Source organism: Strix uralensis, chromosome 2, assembly GCF_047716275.1.
Source record: "Strix uralensis isolate ZFMK-TIS-50842 chromosome 2, bStrUra1, whole genome shotgun sequence".
NCBI classification, from domain to species: domain Eukaryota; kingdom Metazoa; phylum Chordata; class Aves; order Strigiformes; family Strigidae; genus Strix; species Strix uralensis.
The window spans coordinates 7148928-7170939 of NC_133973.1; the positions used below are offsets into that span (position 1 = coordinate 7148928).

General features: G+C 39.5%; 1 protein-coding gene across 2 annotated transcripts in view; it reads right to left on the reverse strand.

Moving 5' to 3' along the window:
• MAN1A2 (mannosidase alpha class 1A member 2) overlaps positions 1-22012 on the reverse strand; it is a 145734-nt gene that overhangs the window by 2898 nt on the left and 120824 nt on the right. The window contains exons 10-12 of one of the 2 annotated variants that reach the window (XM_074853972.1): positions 18496-18715; positions 10476-10648; positions 2308-2423 (exon numbers count right to left, since the gene is read on the reverse strand). In XM_074853972.1, coding sequence (XP_074710073.1) covers positions 2308-2423; positions 10476-10648; positions 18496-18715 — 509 coding nt within the window. Of the gene's footprint in view, positions 1-2307; positions 2424-2761; positions 3227-10475; positions 10649-18495; positions 18716-22012 lie in introns of those variants that run through there. The other variant, XM_074853981.1, reaches the window with a different exon arrangement.

The following is a 22012-nucleotide window of genomic DNA, read 5'->3' on the forward strand; positions in this document are numbered from 1 at the left end:
TTCTTAGGGACATCTTCATTTTCCTCATGGCATCACACCCAACCCTTCCGTCTTTATTTTTGTAGCCATTTGAACTCTCCTGATCTTATGTTTTCTATTTTATCTCAAGGTGATACCAGTTTCTAGTTTGGCTAGGCCAATCACATCAACATCAAACATCTAATATCCAGCTCTCCAATAAAACTTTGTTTTGTCCCACAAGCGGGAAACGATCCAAATCAAAAAAACAATAAAAATTTCTGAGTTCCTTCCTAGAACTGCCTTCTTTTGCAATATTTGCACTATAGTACATCCAGTTACTGAGTGATGCATCAGTGAATTTTCAGATCACCTTATTTAGGATGCAGACAGGATTCTGAAGATACTTCAAAGGTCAGCCTTGTCACCACACAAGTCCCTTAGGAACAGATTTCATTCTCTGATTTGGCTTTTATAGGCAGATCAATCATATAAGATCAGGTCCTGGGGAGGTATTGCTTCTCTGACTGGACCTGTTTGCAACTGCTGCCTCTCTCTCTGGGAGTATAGCTTTTAGTCTCCAGAAAATGAACTTGAAGGAGTAAGTGAAATAAAATTAATGAAGACAACAGAGGAGGTAGCAGTGGCTGACTTTCTTTTATAATGATAACATGGGGAAATGACGTATTGTGACTATGTAGAGGAATTTGGTAAGAAGCCAGCAGAAGGACAGAAGAGCCAGACTCTCCCCTTACATGTGATGACCTCAGAGACCTTTCTTGCCAGGGAAACATGTTGTGGTGCCTGAAGTAGGCACCAGTACTGCCACTTTCAGGACCTGCTTTCTCCCCACTGTATTTTGAGCTCCCAATACCCAAAATCAACCTTCACATACATCAGCTACAGCTAAAACCTGAAAATTTGATATTGCCAATACCGTAAATGCTATTTTTTCTAATAGAAACTCTATTTATTCTGAAAAGCCTGCATGCCATGCTAGACTGTCAAATGGTTACAACGGTTTTATTGTCATATCACTGGGTTGTAAAGATAGAAAGGGCACCTTAATGAGTCTTTGATGCTGACAGGTTTGTGCAACAACATATGTATCATCCCTTCCATCACACACTGGCAGAAAGTGATATGGATATGCAAGCAGAGGAAGTAACTATGTCTCCTAATAGCAGCTCTGGCCTCATTCACACTGCCAGCAGTGGCTTCTGTCTGTGAATTTAACTAATTAAAACATTCCCCAAACTGTTATGCAGCAGGGGAAAAAAAAGGGGTAGGGAATATAGCCAACTCAGACACTTTTCTTTCAAAAGTAGACAATTCACAAGATTTGAGGCAGGTAACCAATACAAGAATCTTGGTAGATTTCAATGCCAGAACTATATTACCAAACTTGCTGATGTAACTTGAGTATCAAGAAAGTTGTCACACATCAGAAGACATTGCTTCACAGGCAAAACCCCAGAGCGATCACAACCATGTGACAAAAGAGTGCTCTTGATAGCTGGTTTGTGTCAATGATGGAGGTGATGAGTAGCCATGACATGCTAGCTCAGTTTTAAAAATGGATCTCTTAAAACACCCATAAGATAAGATCTTTATACAAGTTTTTCTTATTGTATGTATCATCTCCATAAATTAGAGAGTATGGCATATTCTAGTATAGCACTTTTTGTTATTAATTAAAAAGAAACACAGTGGAAGACCAATGACTTTGAACATTTTACCTTGAACCAAATATGCAACACAGTGCATGAGCTTCTTCAGAGTCAACTACAGGTGTCTTACTGATTTGACTAAATTGAAAATGTTTAAGTATGCAAGAGATTATAAAATATGCCTGATGTTCTTACTTACACCGAAAAGCATTCTAGAAAAATACATTGTGGGATAAATACAGAAAAATCATCCAAGGACATAAAGGACTTCTGTTCCATGCATTTACTCCCTTGCAGTGTACAGGAGAAACAGGCTCTACAATATCAGAGCATGGCACAGACTTGTATAAGATATGTCAAGTCAGTATATCTAAAAACCCAGTGTCTTTTGCAAAGGGAATTTCTTGTAAGGAGATAACCTCTCCTTGCTGTGATACCAGAAATCAAATAGAAGTCTTAAAAACTAAAGCGCTCTCAGCATAAGCTTCTTGCATGGAAAGTTCTGCTTGTATTTTCTGCTGGTAAAATGCATTGATCTGGGACTAAAGCTAGGAAAAAAAGAAAGCCCAAACCATAAACCACCCTGACAAGACAAGAGATTATTCGTTGAGCCACGACATTCTTCTAGAATTCAGATGCTAGCTTTTACAGGAAGATGCAAAGAGTGAAGAGAACTTACTTCAAAGTTTCAGCAAGAAAAAAGCTCTGCTGTACGTCGTCATATGTAGGAGATGAGGAATAAACATCCTTGACGCCAGAAAAGCCACCACTGACTCGGCAATACTTGTCAATTGCCTGCAAAGAGGAAGGGAAAAGAAAAGTAGAATGTAATTGTACAGCAAAATTTGGAAACATTAAAGGATCAGGCTTGATCAACAAAGGAGGTTGCTTTTTCTGTGATGCATTATTCTGTTCTGAATCTCCTTGTCAGAGGATGCTGTGAGTGTTAACAGCTCATGCTGACCAAAAAAAATAAAAAGGGACTGGACACATACAGAAGTAAAATCCCTCCAGGGCTACTAACGACACCACATTTGGCAAACTGCTAGATACTATGAAAGTATTCTGCAGAAGAATACTTTCCTTCCTGGGTATTTACTGTTGATTGATATTGATGACAGGACATGGACTCAGTAGACTTTTGCTCTGAGCTGGTACAACTCCTCACAGGTAACGCTGAGTAGAACGTCCATCAGGCAATCCATACAACATGTGCTATGAGGTGCATATGAAGATGACAAACATCCCTGGATTTTGCAGCTGGAAGAGTTTGAAGTGTTATAGGAACTCTGTGACTAGTAGCTAGTCATAGGACTTAACTGAAAGTAGGAATAAAATGCCGTACTCATCTTTAGGGACTGTTGATTTCATCTTATAAAGTTCTAGCTGCTGCTTTCTCCCCACATTTCCATGTCCTACATGTGCTCTTCTCTGTTTCCCCTTTATACAGTTGAAACTCAAGTCAGCTTGTGTGCTGGACTGCAGAAGAGCTCTTTATCTTTAAAGCATGAAGTTTAAATCCATAAACATTCCATGCAGAAAGAGGCCAATGGATCCACGATTCACAAATCACCCAGATAGTCAGCTCCAACACAGTACTGCAAGAAGCACAATGGAAGAGGAGGAGACTGGAAAGAACGTGTTAGTAGCTCAGAGCACCTCTTGCCTAGGCTTTCATTATTCCGCTCACATGCACGACCTTATAGCACACAAGGATATCAGCCATTAAAACTGGCCTCAAAGAAACGACTCTGAAATGATTCACAGGTTATCTGCGCTTCCCCGTTGCTTTGGCAGTGCTTCCTCACCAGACACCAACTCTTTTAACAGATTCATGCAGGGACAGAAAAGGCACAGTGATGAAGGAAAATGTTTGGCTCAGGATGTCTGTCATTACCAACTACTGCATGTAGCTACCTGTTGTTCACTAATCTATGATTCAGCCCGTTAGCCTTTATGAAGGTTCTCTCCACATGGTGCTTTAGGCCCAGATTTTTGTTAATTCTGATTTTTGCTAGTTATACTCAACAGAAGTTGAGGGGAGTCAAGGCAGGGGAGCAAATAAGTTTTGAATGATGCAGAGAAAACAAATTCAAGCAAAATTAACTCTTCAAGGTCCTTACTATAGCTCTGCATACCAGAAATACTGTGAAAGAAAGGAGAATTTTCCACTGGACACGTGCATGAAGAATGCTGGCAGATGCCATCACTGAAATCAGGAGGAAAAGTGAAAAGGTACCAAGGACAGTAAGTTACAGCACATCAGGTACTACAGCTAACCTCCTTCTAGCATACACTCTTACCCTGTGGAAATGTGAGGTTTTCATGGACCAAAGAATAATCCAGCCTGTTCAAAGTGCTTTCAAATTTCTGAAGACCAAGATTTTCAAAGCAGCTAGAGGAGAGACTGATAAAAGGATGTTACTGGAATGGCTGTAGCTCTAGAGCCTGAGCTTATGCCGAGAAAGGTGAAAATAGAAATCTTTCTTGGCAAAATCTAATTCTCGCTGTAACTCCCTATCTCAAGCTGAGCCTTCTCCAAGTTCAAATGGAAACTCTCCCTTTTTTGGGGGGACTTGAGCCTAAAAGGAAAGTGTCTGGATGAATTCTTTTCAGATCTGGTTACTGGTGCAGGCTAGGGCTACACTGAGACTATTTCTATGTTGGAATTTGGGTTGACCAGGTTTTCTCTACAATCTGGAAAGAAAGGTGTATGCGACACATCCAACAGCATCACACGCATGACAATCTCTTTGCATGCTCTTGCACACCACGTGTGATGCTACCTATCACATGGCAGCCAAATAAACAAAAAAAAGGAAAAGGAAAAAATTAATCGCTTGGCCAACTTCTGAAGAAATATCGCACATGCTGTTTATGGAGCCATTTGCATGTTCCTCCTCACAAGTCCTATAGCTGCTAGGCAAGTGTTACTCGAATAAACAAGAGCCAAAGCACTTTTGCTTTCTAAGCAGGAAATTAAGTGGCTCCTCCTGCCACTATCCCCTTTTTTGTAACCCTGCAGAACACAACCTTGTCTCTGCTCTGGAGTGTGGCAAGATGGGGGTGAAGGTCCAATGGTTAAAAACCTGCCAGAATTTCTAGCATGCAGAGTCTGACCTTGCAGGTGTTCCATTGGTCAATGATTCAGCAACCCTGACACTGTGTGGCACAGCTCAGACAGGAGAAACTTGCTAGTGATTGTGGCAAAATGAAAAGAAGGAACAAACAGTACCACTGTTAGGACAGTGTCTACTTCAATTCGTTTGTTCTGGAAACTGCAGACAATAGACAGCACTGAGAGCCTGCTCTATGCTGTAGAGGTCTCATGCTTGGATAATTAAGTGCAACACTGGTCAAATCAGTAGGCCTAGAAGCACGAAGAAAGAAAATGCATGATTTATATTGATTTTTTTTTTCCTTACAATTACCAAGTAGTCTTGTATCTTCAGAAGTTTTTCCTTGAGGAGACAGACTCTGTTCAGGAGTTCAGGACAGGCAGAGGATTTATCCTAGCTGGTCAGAGATCTAGACACTGCAGGTAGTAATAACTGCAGAAGAAAAATTTCTCTGAAAGACTGCTATACAGCTATTCATTCAAATATGGATAAACATATTGTCCTTGATTCGAGGTGTACAGAACTCCAGGATACTGGCTGAAAGTTCAGTACTGTAGACAAGCTGCTTAAAAGGCACTTCAAATTTCCAATGTTCTGCCTTCACACAGATCTCGAAGTACTTGGTGTAGAAGCATCTGATCTGCCACCTGGCTACTCTTTCACTCAATAGCTGAGGACCAGTCTCCTTGGTAAAATGCACCCTAGAGGGAAGTCCTAGATGACTGGAAGGGTATCAAGGTAATGCTCCTATTATGAGGCATTAGCAGGCTTAATAATTTTAGGATGGCATACTTGATGTTATTTCCAAAGAACTATGGAAACACATGTAAAAAATATAGAAGAGGATAATTGACACCAATCACCATGGTTTTATAGAAAACTGTCTCGCTTACAAGCTTGATTTTATTCTTTGAGGTCTACAAATTGACCAATAAAGGTAACTGCAGAGGTGTAATAAACTTAAAAGTTTCTAAAGCAATTGACATGGTACCATAAGATGTTATGATAAGACAAAGCCGTACTATACCATATCAATATCACTATCTTAATTTAAAACTGACAGTGCTCTAAGAATGAACTAACAATGTAAAATCACCACCAAAGAGAGCTGCTGCTCACAGATATCTACAAGGAACGGTCTGAAGTTTTCTCTGTCACCGCAAAACTGCTGCTGGCAAAAATGACATGGGTAAATAACAGCAGACAGTGTAATCTGGTGGTAACTGGCCCCCAAATGAAAGGAGTTTCATATAACCAGGCACATAATCTTAAATCTAGACATAAGGTCTGTATAACTGCAGAACCCGATTAGCCTGGAAAGTAGAGACACTTCAAAGAATTCAGTGGCCACATGAGACAATTCAGTATGAGTTCCTGCTAGGATATTGTGGCAGATGCACACACAAGGAAAGTAAACAGTAGCAGGGATATAATTTTACTTTTACAGAGGGCTGTGGGTAAAAAACTAGAATATGCAATTCTAGAATTCATTTTTTAAAAAGGATGATGAACTGACATGGGTGCAGATAGTTGGAGAAAATGCTTTCCAGTTAGAGACAGTACAATTTGTTTAGCATCTTAAGCAGACTCGGTGGTAAGCTTATTACAATCTATGAAAACTCTCTGGAAAGAAAATGTGGGGGAATAAAAGACATTTTAATATGGTATAGGAAGTCACAGGAAAATCCAGTGATTAACAGCTGAAATTAGACAAATTCAAATGGGAAATAAAGCATACATTTTTAACAGCACAAGTAATTAAATAATGGAACAAACTACCAAAAGAAGTGGATTTTCCAGTTCCCTTTATACACATGAAGAGCAGAACAAAAGAATATGCAATAGTGTACTCTTACCAAATACATGTGTCTCTGCTCAAAAATAGTGCCTATGACATACAGGGAGGTCAGAGTTGATCTAAGTTCTTTGGAAATAAAATCAGAGATGCCTCTAGATTGGACCCCAGCTCCCTCTGTTCCTCTGAGGGTGTTTTTGTGGTTGCATGTGGGACTCTTCTTGACTATGCCAACAATGTGCTCATAAAAACTGTGCCAGTCTCTTCACCAGCTGTGATACTCACAGCTTCCAACCCATGAACTGTGAACCATGTTTCTTTCACCTCCAACCTATGCTTGGCTCTTTTCCGTCTACTTTGCTTCACTAAGGAGAGCACTATAGGTCTTTTCCACTGCATCTTACTGTCAGTCCTCAGTTTGCCTGAAGTTAGCTCAAACTTGAGGTCTTGTATATTATTTTCATTGTAAGTAGAAACTCTGAACAAACTCTGCAGCCTCCACGGTGCAATCCTACTTAGTCAAATACGCAAGTCCCCAACAAGTAGTTGAACCCTTCATTCACACAGCTTAGATTAGTAATTGGCTTTACATGCCTATTGTGAAGTGGTAGCTCTTATTGCTTTCAAATAATCAGCCTAGAAAGGATTTTAGTAATTTTCTGTATTTAACCTTGCATGCATATTTCTGTAATACTTCAGCCAGCGTCCCAGCATGCCATCATCCAATTTGGCTGGCCCAATACAATTGAGATGGATGATATCTCTAGTGCTAAGTATAGTATTAGGGAGAATCAGCCATTTTTTTATTAGGAAAGAGAATCAGAACCTGTCATTGGGATTTATGATCACTGAGGGAATATAAGACTCAACTTTCTGGTTTTTCCCCACAGACACCGGATTTGGAAAGATGTGACAAAACAGGCCTTGGTCAAAGCACAACATCTGCACTAAAATGTCCAAGTTTTGTCTAAAAATCTAGATAATAAAGGCAAAAAGAAGCTGCTAACGGTGAAACTGATAAAGGAAGTACAGTACAAAGATCTGCATACACACACAATCGAGCCTTCCATGCAAATTCCCATTGATAAAAGGGAGAGGGAGATCTGGGCTGGGAGTGCTAAAGACACTTAAGTAACGCAGTATACTTAAAAGCCAGGTGGTTCTGTAATGTATCCTAGATCATCTCTGAAGAGTTCTTAAAATGACAGAAGCAGACCTCTAACATACCGGTGAACTAACCCAAATCCATTCGGGTAGGGATGTATTCATCCATTCAAAGAAGTAAACACGGGAGACCACCGAGAACTCAGTCATCAAACACCAGGTTACACCAGGTTCAGTGCAGAAAAATAAGACCATTAGAACTCAGAAACAAAACTCAGTTTCCCCAAAAGCTTAGAAGAACTACTAGACTTCTGATGAGGAAACTATGACTCACTATGAGAAGTCTGTAATACAAATTTCAAAGTATGCTTCAGTGGCTGAAAGGCAAAAGAAAGCGAATACAGACAGTGCTGTACGAGAGCAGCAAGCCAACTGCTGTGTGTGTCATACCAGATTCTTCTCTATTTATAAATGGAGGAATAAACACAACCAGAGCTGTGTGTGGTAGGGAAGAAGGAAAAGTAGTGAGTAGTTATGAGTAAACACAAGAACTTATTATCTATATGCAGGGAACAGAAAACCCTGGGGAACAAAAAGCTTCCCCAGCTTCTGTGTTAGTATGATGGTGGGGTAAGAAAATCTGTAATTGTGGAAGGGAGGGCTATGCAAAAGCATTTTTGAAGAGTTCAAAAATATTTTATGGCTATGTTGGATAAAGAAACTGTTTATTGAGGAAGCAAGTAAAAAAAGGCACTCTGTAAGGACAGAGGCAGTTAAGCACAGGGGCTGCTTGATCTACACAATTTTGATGCAGGCTGACAGAAGGATAAAATAAAATCCTACCCTGCACACAGAGAAAATTGGAGGCGGGGGGGAGGGAGGGCTTGGTTTGAAAGCATTAATGAGGACCAAGATATGAAGGCAAATGGAGAAACTGAACGAAATGCAACACAGAGACATGCTTGCAGTGTGCTTAAGAGACAGATCCTAGCATAAAGAAATTTACATTTGTTAATTCTTTAACCTAGCACAAAGGACACAATCTCAGCGTGGATCATCCAGCCACAATTTCCGACAGGAGCTGGTGTTAGGTAAGCAAGCATTTGGAGTACACACCCTGGCAAGGAGTAGGTTACTAAATCCGTTCCTTTGTCATAGTAGAAACATGCGTATTTTGGGCAGAAGGGATGATGTGACTCGATGTTTGATGTTTTGGAGAGAGCGGCAATCCATTCTGGAATACAAATGTGACAGATGTGGAACCTCTCTCCAGAATAACATAATGTTGGCTGTAACAAACAGTCTTCAGAGCAAAACCTAACCAAGACTAAAGCACAATCTTAAAATACTTGGCCTCTCCTACATAATTGTAACTGTGCTGAGGGAAGGATAAGGATGAGCTCAGCTAAATATTCTGAACTTGCTGTAACTCTCTTCCACCTGATGAATACAGACTTCTCAACAGATCTCTTCCTCCAAGTATTTTTTCTGGGTCTCCTGCCTCTGGAATGAAACTGATTTTCACCTGCAGAATAAAGTTTCTCCAGACTCTTGGTTTGTCTCTTCCTTTGCTCTTCCCTCATCTCCTTTGGCTGTAGTAAAAATATTTCATTAGTGTTTTGTTATCTTTAATGTTTATTCTCATCTCTGAAACTGGCTTTGAGCTGTCTTTCCAAAGACTGCTGGAGCTCTAGCAGGGGAGTGGAGAAGCTGTAGTAATCCACAGATCTTGAAGACAACCAGAAAACTACTTGGCCAGCAAATTAGTTTTGCACGAGCCCAGTACAGACCAGCAGGTGGAAGTAGTGAGCAACATGAGACCAAAAAAAATTCACAAGTTCAACCCTAGGAAGCATTTAAACGGCGAAGTCTTTTGGGGATTACAAATAACTTTTACAGCTAGAATATTATATTGTCATGTGAAAATTAAGCCTAGTTGTTCACATAGCCCATAATCTATGACTACCAGATAAAAGTGCTGTCCATCTACGTACAAAGGACGAAGGAACGAAGGCCAGGAGAGTCTTACAACTAATCTGGGCTTCTGTAGACCAGTACAAGCATTTCCAATGAGAAAGACTCAGAAGCTTTTTTACACTTGGGAATTTGATTAAAACATTCAACAACCAGATTTAAACCCCAGAAAGCAGCTATACAAAGAAACCCAACAATCTGTAAAATACCTTAGCAACAATTTTTAAGTTCTGCCTTATGTGCCATTACTTACTTTCTTTTATGATCTACTTCTTGTGATGCTGTAATTTTTTGTTATAATTGAGTAAATCTAAACTGACTGGCAATTTTTTTCCTTCCTATCAGACAACTAAGAAAAGAAAAAGCCATGATACCAACCTACATATACATATGTACATGCTATCTAGTCTACAAGCCATCTGAGAACAGTTGTCCTACCACTTGTGTTTTAATAGACGACTAAGAAGAAACTGTAAGAATAGCTTTGTCTTTTAATCTAAACTGAGTGCAAACACATGCTTAACAAAGCTATTTATAATACACTTTCACTTCTGAACATAAATTACCTCTCTCAGGGGCTGTGGGCTACTGATAACAGTAGGAGTGGATGACCAGTGGATTCTATTTCCATGCCTGAAACTCACCAGCTGTATAATGCTGAACACATCTTATCTATGCCTCTGATTCAACAGTTCCAAAACTGGAATAATTGCACACACCCCAATATGTTCCCTGGTTTACAGGAACTCATGAAAATCAATTACCATTTGAAGTGTTTCAGTACCACAAGATTTAAGCGGCTACAAAAGGAAAATACACAGAATTAAATTACTGACAGATAATTAATACAGTTACCTGTGTTGCCTCCCAGCCCCACTGCCTGTACTTGGGATCGTGGGTGAATCTCCACATATACCAGTAGGTCTCAATCACCTCTGGTCTTAGGATGTAATACTTCTCATTCTGCCGCACTGCCACTGCCTCTACGCCACCATCAAATTTGAATGCTTCAGGACCCAGCTTTAATGCTGCAGAGGAAAGGAAAAAAAAAAAAGAAGAAAAAATTTATTCCTTACCACTGTTTGCAAGAAGGGTGGATAGGAGACTGCTATATCCCAAGCATGTGAGAAAAGCATAAACTAGCTTGTCTTTAAGCAGTCTCATAAATATTTCCTATTGTTGAGGCCTATAATTTTTCTTATGAATAATTTATCCAGTTTCTGTGAGAAAACTACCTATCTTGACAGGAGTACAGTAATCCTCTTGAAAACTAATGAATCGCTAAGAATATAAACACATTAACACATTCAATTATAGCATAAAATTAAAGTGACTGACATCAGTTCTTTACAAGCAAAAGAAAAGAAAGAAAAGGGTTAACAGAGGTTTTGATGTCCTTTGACCTCCCCCAGCACAGTGGGCAAAGATCTTAGAAAAAAAACAGGTACCACCATCCCAAATAACCTGTATCTTTATGCAAACTCTCTTGGTTTAGGGAAGTGCTGTCAGGCCACTGTAACTGATGTACTTCATAATGCAATCCTCAAGTAAACGGTTTACAACTAGGCAATGAAAACTTAGCCACACCTGAAAATAAATCTCTGAACTAAGAGATTCACTATTTCAGCCCTTAAAGGAAGCTATAATGGCCCTGTGCCAGCATCTGGAAGACTATTCATGTAAAAAGGAAGTACCTGTAGAAAATCTGCCTATAATATGAAGATACAATTACATATTTTTTTTATTACACAGCTACACATTATTCGTCAAATTTGACATAAATAATGCACTCTTACCTACAGCTGCACCCCACCCTTTGCTTTGGCAGACAATTTTTAAGGTGCTGAACTTTGAAGCTGCATTCGAGCTTTAAAAATTATCAAAGCAATTAAGCATGTAATTCCTATGGGCTAGAGGCTCAAATTAACCATGGTCTCATGAGTTTGAAAGGGGAACCTTAGAATACTACAATGAAAAATATGAGCACCTCCCAGTGTGTGCCCCAGCAGAAAATATGTTTTAAAAGTTCCTTAATCTTTTTGTTTCAAGAGAGTATGGCTCTGGGTGCCAACAGAAAAAAGCACCACACTCTGCTTCAGCCACACGTGTGGTAAGGAAAACTCCATCAAGAAATATTTATGATACCTTCTTTCAAAATGGGCCATTTCACCAGTTTCAGTAAAAAAAAAATCACAGATTTTACTGCAAAATCAATGAGATTAGATACAGAGTTCTACCTATCCAAAATGAAGAACAGCCATACTGAACCAGATGGAAGTTCTGTCTGGTCCAGTATCATGTCTTCAACAATGGTCAAAATCAGACAAGGATGGGGAAGAGGAAGAACAGGCCAAGTATATGAGATACCTTTTTCCAGCTTCTCTACCAGTCTCCAATTATTTTGAGCTCAAGGCTTCTCCCAAACTAGACACACTTTTTTATGTGGTCAGTAATTCTTCATGGATTTATTTCCCAAGTACTTATCTGGAGTTTCCTTAAACCCATGTAAGCCTTAAGCATCCAACACAACCTCTCTAAGGAGTTCCACATCTCTAATACCTCTTTGGTGTAGAACCACTTTTTTTGTTCTTTTCCATTTTCAGCTTGGCTCCTACTAGACTCATCCCATAGTCTCTAGGTCTTGTCTTTGAGAAGAGACTGAAAAACTGATTCCTATCCACTTTCTCCAGTCCTCTGGTGACTTCAGAAATCTGTTGTATCCTACCTAAAATGCCCCTTTTCTACACTGAAGAATATTATCTAAGTCAGTCGTTCCTTGAACGGAAACTGTTCCACACCTTTAGTTTTCCTTCTAGCCTTTCTATGCAACTCTTTCAATTCTACTATATCCTTTGTGAAATGAGAGGACCAGCCTGAATACAGCACTGCAAGTGTGAACAAGATTAATACAGTAACATATGACATCTTCTATTTCGCTCTTTCTCACTTTGTTTTTCCTGACTGCTACTGAGCTGACATTTTCATAATCTCAAGAGCAATTTCCTGAATTGTAATGGTCAGTTAAGAGCTCAGCACTTTGTATGTGAGGTTAGGAATAATTTTTTCATAGGTGCCTCACTTTACATTTAACTACACTGAATTTAGTTAGTAATCTATTATGCAATTGCTCGACCTCATAAGGTGTAATTTTTCAGCTTTGTTTCATATTTGCTATCCTGAATAGCTTTTTTTTGTTATTATCCGCACACTTACCTTATTGTTCCTGCCCTTTTCCTGATCATTTTTATATATATATTTTATTTATATATACACATACTATAATAGCAAATGTAAATATACTATACATTTATACACATCTATACACATACGTCTATAAATACATCTCAAATATGTCAGAGTACCATCAGTTAACCAGCACTCGTCCACTGCAAGAGCTGACTATCTCTACTCTATGTGCTACACTACAACGATTTTTTTCTCCATGCAGGTACTTGCAGCTTATGCAGTAGCTGCTTAATATCCTTAAAGGGCCTTTCTTTTAGCCTTACCAGTGCCCACTGACAGCACTGACAATTCCTTGTGCTGTGCTGGACATGGGCATACAGATCAGAGCATGCCTTCTATCTTTGGTTCTCTCCATCTTCTCTCCAAATTGAGAGCACACTGGACTACAGAAAAATCCTGAAATCTCCTGTCATAAGACGGGAGATTTAGAATGACTGCAGCAATAGTCTATCAACAGGTTATGGTACAGAAAAAAAACAGAGTAGGCAGAAGGCAGAGACATGTGTACATTACACATCACAAGACTATTCTAGTTACAGTTAGGTTTTCTGACTTTGACTATCAATGAGCCTTTTTGAATCCTTGGCGTTTCCAAGGGGTGCCACATGCATTCACAGTTTCCTGAAGAGAGGAAATTTTCATGCCAGCAAGTTCAATGGATCCTGGAAACCCGAATCCCTTGCTCAGAAACAGATCAGAATCACACCTCTACCCTCTGCCTTCACCTTCCAAAGACCATCAGCTTCCTCCAGCTGGTGAATCAAAGTCATCCTACATGGAGTGCTATCCTCCACGTAGGTCCTCAGCTTCAGCAGAACCTACAGGGATTTTCACAGAGCCATGGCAAGGGCCTAAGTTTCTCAGAATATCCCCAGTCACTTCTCTAGCCTCCAACTCAGGAGTCTGAGGCTTTCTCTCAGATATTCCTGGAGAACATCGATAGGTGAATCAGATTATCACAGAGACTGTGCCCCTGCATAAAAAACCTCTCACTGATTACATGACAGTGATGCCAGTTGTCACTGTGACGTAATGCCCATGGAAATACACCAGGAATGGTTGCAAGGACTTTCCGACTTCTCTACTAATCGGCACTGCAGAGCAGACAGCATCGTGAGAGATGAAATGGGTAACTCAAGCGCTGTCAGAATGCAATCTGGTGGGAAAGGGAATACAAAGGAAGTAGCAACATCTAGAAGGATTAAGACAAGATTTGTAACAACCCATATAGGAGAAGGCTGTCACATGTAGACAGACCACCTTACATTTGGACAATGAGACTTGGGCCTAATGTGAGAAAATAGCGTGCACAGAATAGCAAAATTTTCTCAGGGGGTAGGTCTGCAAGACTTGCTGCCAAAAAACAGCAGGGTGTCGACTCAATTTAACTGCCCAAAGCTAAAAAGCCCCAAGCTAACCTGAAGGGAATCATTAACCTGCTTTTAATTACTTGGGTAACAAAAGCAGGTAATTTCACCCAAGTTGGGTTACTATGATGGCCAGGTACCTTATGAAAAACCTCAGACAGAAGTCAATGAACTGAGTTTTGAACTGGAATGTGTCTGTCTCTACCACAAGACATACTTTCTGTTATCTGTTTTCATTGAGATGTAGAATAAGGCATCCTTGAATTCAAAAGACAAAGTCCTTCTCTCTGCAGAGCTGGGATGATCTCCTCCATCAGCATTCTGAACTGAGCTTATGTATGAACACATCCAGTCCTTGTAAGTCCAAAATGGGGTCTCATCCTTCCTCCACATCTGCCTCCATGAAAAAACTCTTCATCTTAGTCTTGATCAATCCTGACTAAAGCAGCAGCAATGATAACGGTGTTAAGCAATGAGGAAGAAACTGAGTCATGTGGGCTGAGATTGAGTATCTTTGCTTGACCCAGCAAGACATGTGGGTGCAATAGGCTGTGGCCTCTCTAAGGTAGCTTCATGGATCTGAGGTTGGTCTTATTTACATGTTGGGAGACGTAGCATGGGTCACGCCAGCAACACTCTGTCCAAAAGGTGATGGTGTGCTTTAACTTGTGCCACACTTTCAATCAAGTTAAGAAATGTCTTCAAATCTTCAGCAAGCCCCAATGTGAGCATCCAAAAAACCTGCAAAGGATCACTGATACACATTCCAGGGGACTAAGGAATACTCAAAATGTCAGTCGGAAGCTCCCATTCCAGTGACACCAAGGCTAAGACAAATTCAAGTCAGTCTACAACATTACTGTGCAAATCTGTGACCACATGGCAACTTTTGCTGGTTACAAGGCAAAGAGATTGCTGTTGCCAAAACGAAAAGAAAGGATGGGCAGCAGAGGATATTTGTCCACTAGTAAGGAGGTGAAAATGCAGGATGCTTTTATATCTGCAGGGTGGTCCTCTATCCTCCCCAACTAATTTGTGGCAAAACACATCTTTTCATCATGTGTCTGGGGAACCTAAAAGAAGTATATGAGTTGGGGAATGGGTTAGAATATGTTTGGGAGCACTGTAACCAGCTAGGCTTGTGTGGGATTCCTGCAATACAATCTGCTCCTCCCCCTGTCAGCTGGGAGAGGAGGGTATAACTTCATGGTGTTTAGGAGCTGTTGCCCCAGCAGGAAGATGTACTGCTGAGAACACAAACTGGATGGCAACAGAATGCTTGACATCAAGGGGTAGACCAGAAAACAGAGAACCTCAAGGGTCTTAGAAGCCATCAACAGAAGCAAATGCATCCAAGAGACTACAGAGATGGTCTTAGAAATGATGATACTCTGGGCAATCATAATTCAACAGGTGACTTCTCACATCAGTTGTGATTAACTTCAGTCCCAAAGGCAAGTAAATGAAGAAGAGAGGCAAACAGACAAGAACAAGTGAAAGGGCTGTATTAGCTTGACAAAATAAGTAAAGTCTTGTTTTGTTAAAGAAGGCTGAAGCCACCCCAAATACTCTCCATTATAGAGGGTGATTGAGTTTGTCTGAAGGCATACGGTAATGTATCAGAGGGGAAAGTGACCTGAGAGGATACTATTATTGACTTAAAAAAAAATCTTAATACATCAAGAACCTCCAGCCACAAATGTCATGGCAGAAAATCACCTCAATGCTAAACAGGCATGTTGACTGTCACTGCAAGACAAGAGCATTTTACTTATTATCACACTGGTAAAATCTGTCCAGATCAAAGTTACTCCAGTGGAATTTATCTGAAAACCCAGTGGACCCTAATAATCTGTCATGTCACCATGTTTGTTTATTTATGCAAGACATGGAAAGCACAATTTCAAACCAGAATTTCTGTAGATGGTATTCCATTATTTATATGCTAACATTATTGTAAAGACAGTAGAAAATCTAGAATTTAATTTGCCTGAAGCTTTCTGAAATATCAAATTCTTTTTTTTTTTTAAACAGGCTTTCATACCTGCAATATGTGCAACAGCTTGCTGACAGTTGGCAATATAATGCCCTGCTTTTACTCTGTGAAATTCTGTTCCGATTTTGCTGAGACTGGACCTTGAAAAGGCTTTTTTTTAATTTTCCCTCATGCTCAGCCCTTATGGAAATTTAGGTTGCTTCATAAAGTAGTATTTTTATACCAAAATATTATAAAACCAGGCATATACTGCAGTTTATTATGAGCAACCCTGGGAAGACACAGTAAAGGAGAGCTCTGGTTGGTTTATCTGAAGAAAAGAGCTCTCTATTCTCAGCACACAGCCTCAGCACCTTTCTGTCTCCTCTGGGGACACCAAATGGGGCAAGATTTCTTCCAAGGCTACGAGAAAGAGATCAGGCTTTCCCCTTTGCGGACTGAAACATAAACGTTTCCACTGAACCAGGATGACTGTCTGCCTTCTGAAAGAGAGTTTTTTTCTGTTCTGTCGTTAAAGTGTACAATTATGTCTCAAATCCTGCTGTTAAAGCATAATGAAGTTGACATTTTTCACGTAACAGTTATTTTCTTTGAAAAATCAGTCCAGGAAAAAAAAAAATCCACATTCCTGAGATTGCATGACTGAACAAAAGAAAACTAGGGCACTGCAAGTTTCTAGCTGTCTCTACAACTTTCAGCCTGTTTCTTGCATGTGTGTGTTCTTATACAGTCATTAAATATGTAACCAGAAGTTTTATCCCCCCCAATCTTTTGACTTATTTAGGGTACAGAATAAACATCTGAAGGAATAAAATTAGGACTGCACAAACAACTGTAAATTTAGCATTGGTTATTTTTAAATGTTGAATTAAACATATAAGTGCAGTTTTTCAGAACGCAACAACAGCTACAATGTCCTACTTTTTCCCTTAAGCATCCTCATATTTTTTCTTTCTCCTTTTTGTAATGCTGTTGCTACTCAGGTAAAACTATCACTTATGTGATTGAATTCTTTAAAATGACAGGCAATTATACAATGATACTGTGTAATCCTGTGAATAAATACATGAATTCTCATCTTAAACTGCTTGAGTTTTAGTTACCATTACCTCCACTAGGAAGTTATTTCAGAAGCTCACTTCTCCGATGGCTTCACAAAGCCGTTTCCAATTTCCAACCCACATTTATTCATGGTGAGCTTACAAATCTTGCTCTTGGTACAACTGTGTTGTTTATATCTTAAAATAACTCTATTTCTTCTCAGTGTTTATCCCTTCAGACGACAACAAACTTATTCCCTCCTTTGGCATTATTTTTCTAGTCTGAACAGGCCAACCTCTCTTATTTTCTCACTGTAAGATAAAAGCTCTGTTGCTCTAATCATTCTGTTGGTCCTTCACTGCATTTATTCTGCTTGAAATTCATATTTGTACAGTGTATTCTGGATGACAAATTATACCTGTCTTCTAAGGGAGTGCTGATATTCTCTAATTTCTGCTGAAAATTCTTCACCTGATACAGACTAAGACTGCACTGGCATTTTTCAACTCCCAGTTTAGAGAAAGAGCTCCGGCATTTTTTTGATGAACTTCTTATTTCTAACAGTCAAGTCCTCGAGATCTTCCTGTTTACTAGTCTGAGACTCTTCCGTTTTAATTGTGTCTTATGACTTTACGGCCACTGTAAGTGCAATCAGCACACTTTATGCATCAAGGTCACTATTAAAGATATAAAATAAAGCTGGTTGAAAAGATTGAACTTAAGAAACTTTCGGCCCAACAGTGAAGTCTGATATTGCCTCCTCACTCACTAGTCAGGTCTTTGGCCATCTCACAGTTTGCATACTAATCTTCATCCTCTCTATTTTAATTGTACTTATCCAGAATGTACTATTACTAAAAACAGTAAAAGCTACAAATTTTTCACTCTACTAACTGTAAGAACAGCATATATGAAACTAAAAACTGCCCTATATATCTGGGAGGACAAGAATTCACACACACACACTCCTACCTCCCTGCACCCATATAACCTGTCTGATCCAAAAATAGGGATAAACATGAAGTAAGGAACCACATAAAGTCTGGTTTTACATTTACTCACCGTGATGTAGATCAGAAACAAACACACGGATGTTAAAAAAATTATGCTGGTATAAGAACAGTACATGTTAGACAAGGCGTAAGTCTGTAACAAATGTTGAAAATAATTACGACAATTTCTGTATTTCAACTACTGAAATAACTAGATTAACAATATATCTTACTTGTCCTGTCATATGACTCATGACACGTGTGTGCAATTTCAGCTCCAAGCTGCAAATAATGTCCAGCTTTATCATCTCTGGAACCATCTGCTCCAAGGGCAAACATTCCCCCTGCAAAACAGGTCAAATGGCCCATCTTTCTTTCAAGGTGCCCATTCTTCCACTCCCCAATGAAGGTCAGTCCACCATTGGACTTTCTGACGAGGTGTTTTTCTATGGCCTACAAGAAGATTAAGAGAACTTTAAAATACTGTTTCACTTGCAAGTTTGACATACTAAATCTTCTTCAAAGAATGAAGTACTGTTTTCAAAACAGAAAGAATTTTCTTCTTTCAAATTCACTTCTGAGCAATACAGGACCAAACTGCTAAAGAATATAATTTCAATACACACACAAAAATACCCTAACTGGTAAACGATGATAATGAGATCAAACATAGGAAAATCATGACATAGATAACGTTGCATGTTTAGCTGAGAATTCAGCACACATTTTATGGCTCAAACAATGTTTGTCTACCTGTTAACTCTGAGAAGTACCTATTTGCTCTGCTGTACAGTCTGTGAGTACTCAGAAAATACATCTACGTTGGAAACTTTTGGTCAGTAAAGGCAGCACCAGTACTCTCAAGTCAGTCTTTAATAGGAAGTGACAGGAATGCTCCAGCCACCTTCTAGCTGCTTCTCCATAGCAGCTTTCTGATTGCACATCATCAAAGGAAGGGTGAGGGTTAGAGAAGCTGTTCACAAAAAAAATCAATATTTTATAGGTGAGGCAACTGCTGCTTTTTCTTAGCACATTTGTACCAATATATGTTGTTGCTTGTGACTTATAAATGGTATTCTTCTGGTAGTAGGAAGGAGAATAGCTGACCTAGTTTTCCAAAGTTTGCAAACTACATGGAACAACACATTTACTTAAGCCTCTTTCAGAGAGTTTCACAATCCCCACCAATCTACTGCAGTACTTAACTATCTTTAGCATTAGACAGTTTTTCTTGTAGCTAGAATCTCATTACAGTCTGAGTCCTATAACAATAAAGACAATTATCTTCTTTACCATGGAGACACTATTCCTATCTTCTTTCCAGAAATCTCCTTTGTACTTCCACACATAACCATCTGATGGGTTCACAGCTTTCTGAAAAGTGCATGACCTGTGACTGGTCAGAGTATTCCAAGGCTCATTAGAGTTGAAGGATTAAATGCCATTAAAAAGGCATTTACTACTCTCCTTGCCATCCACACGATCTATTACAGAAGTGAATCACTACTCCTCTCCATTACGTTTCTGGTACCTACAACAAATTACACCCCAAAATGTCCACAACTGTATTTTGCACTAAAACTACATATACTGAGAACACACAGGCAGAGGATCCCGTATGTAACTAAAGCGATTATTGTGGATGTGGAGGTCATGTCTGCTGCACACAGTTGTGTTCTTGCTGTCTACACAGTGCAAACGATGCAGTTCGCTACAACACAGATTCAAGCAATAAATACCTAGATTAATCAGCTTGCAACTTGTAATTCAGGTTTAGAAGTGGACAGTAAAATAGCTTTTCCCTCTAAATAAAAAAAGTGAGACTGTCTCTTGTTTTCAACAAAATGGACAAATGAAAAGCCTCAAGATCTTCTGTGCTATTTCAACTTTTCTTTTTTCTCTTTTCTTTTTAAGCTGATGCTTAAGTGATGCAGGAATGTTAAAGCAGCTGTATTGAACCCAGCAATACTGGGTAATATGGAAGTCCTCCATCCAGGTACTGGAATAACATTTGACACCCTTCCAAAGTTTTCTTCAACAAAAAACTTTTCTGAAAACAAAATTATTGAAATTACAGTTAGAAAAGGTAGAATTTGTAGGACTAGGAGCCTCATCTGGGGAAGACAATATAAACAGTGAATCTGAAACAGCTGTGTTTCTGAATATGGATGTGTTTTTGTATGGTCTTCTGAATATGTTCTTGACTCAAGATGCTGCAGTGCTTGCAGCAACTTTTCTGAGTGGTTATAGTGATGTGAATCTATGCTTCAGCTGGGTAGCCAGTGAAGATCTGGCAGTCCCCATATGGCCAAGCTAAAAGCCAATGCAGTGTATTACAGGGAGAAGACTGCATTATCATCAGTAGGGACCTGCTCCTGACTTGAACTGTGGACTGAGTCATTTGGATAGTGAAATTTCTCCACTGCCCTCTATTGAGCTTGTGCATTCTGAAGGTTATGAAAGAGAAGTGCTGGTCTGCATTCCTGTTGCGTTCATTTCTTCACTAATACCAGTGATAGATGTGAAGTTTGTGCTTATGGCAGAATCCAGTGAGAAGAAAGCAGAAATAACTGACAGAGCAGAAACTAGTAAGTCTCTGACAGCTGCCAGAGTGGTTGTCTAACCATCATGCAAATTGGCATTGAGGACTTGCACGATACTATGGCTTCTGCTGCTAGAGAGCCCGATGTCATTAGCTGTACAAGTCACATTTGCTCTGAAAGTACTGCTACAGGAAAGATTGGATCTGCTGAAAATTCTGCCAGTGAAGGCGACACTAAGATCTGTTGCATTAGCTCTGTTGATTCAATTTCCCTAGACTGTGACAAAACTGACATTATGACGATTATTGGATTTTTTTGACCGAGTGATATATAAAAGTTGAGGAGTCCTTTTTAAAGTAAAGCCACTTTTACTATGAAGATCAAGAAGGCTTAAAAGGGTTTGGATTATTTATTTCCTGGAGGAAAACATTTTCTTCCAAATGTTGTGTGAAATTCCCTTTTGAATTGTATCTTTGTGTAATTTCATAACTGTTGAGGAGTAAATGGTTTCAGGAGCACTTCCAGGGGGACAAAATCACTGTGGTTGACACCAGGAGAGCCAGCAAAGGCCAAATTTAGTCAGTTCTCCATAAGCTACTCCTTCACTCTAGACTTGCTTTCAGGATTTGACCGAAGAACATAATCTAGGTGCAATGTGCCCCTCTTCTGAACAGAGAACACATCTTCTGAACTTGAGCATCACTGTCTTGTATAAGGGGTAGCTTCTGAAATCTGAAAATCAAGTTCTGTCAGCTACTTAATAATTAAGTTACAGCTTAAGAGTCACAAAGGAAGCATCCCCAAAAAGAAAATGAATGCAACCTTCTCAACATATGTTATCATTCAGCAACCCACTGCTTGCTAACTGTGTAAAAAGGACATTTAATATTTACAGTAATTAATAAGGAACAGCTGGGCATTGCTGGGAGCACTGCTTAGTGGACGAGAAAAGCTTGAGCAGGTTGGGATAGATGTGGCATTTGTATCCTGGGCTGGATGCCTAGGGCCACAGAGCACTCCAGTAAGTACTGTAAAAGCAGTGACATCCACCTCAACCATGAGGAGCATACATGCACTAACATGGACATGTATAGTTAAGCCCCCAAAGAAAAGACTTAGTTCACATCAACTAAGAGATTAACTGATGGAAGAAGCTTCCTTAGTCTGTGAAATGCCCGAAACAATAAGCTGAGATGTGAAAACAGAA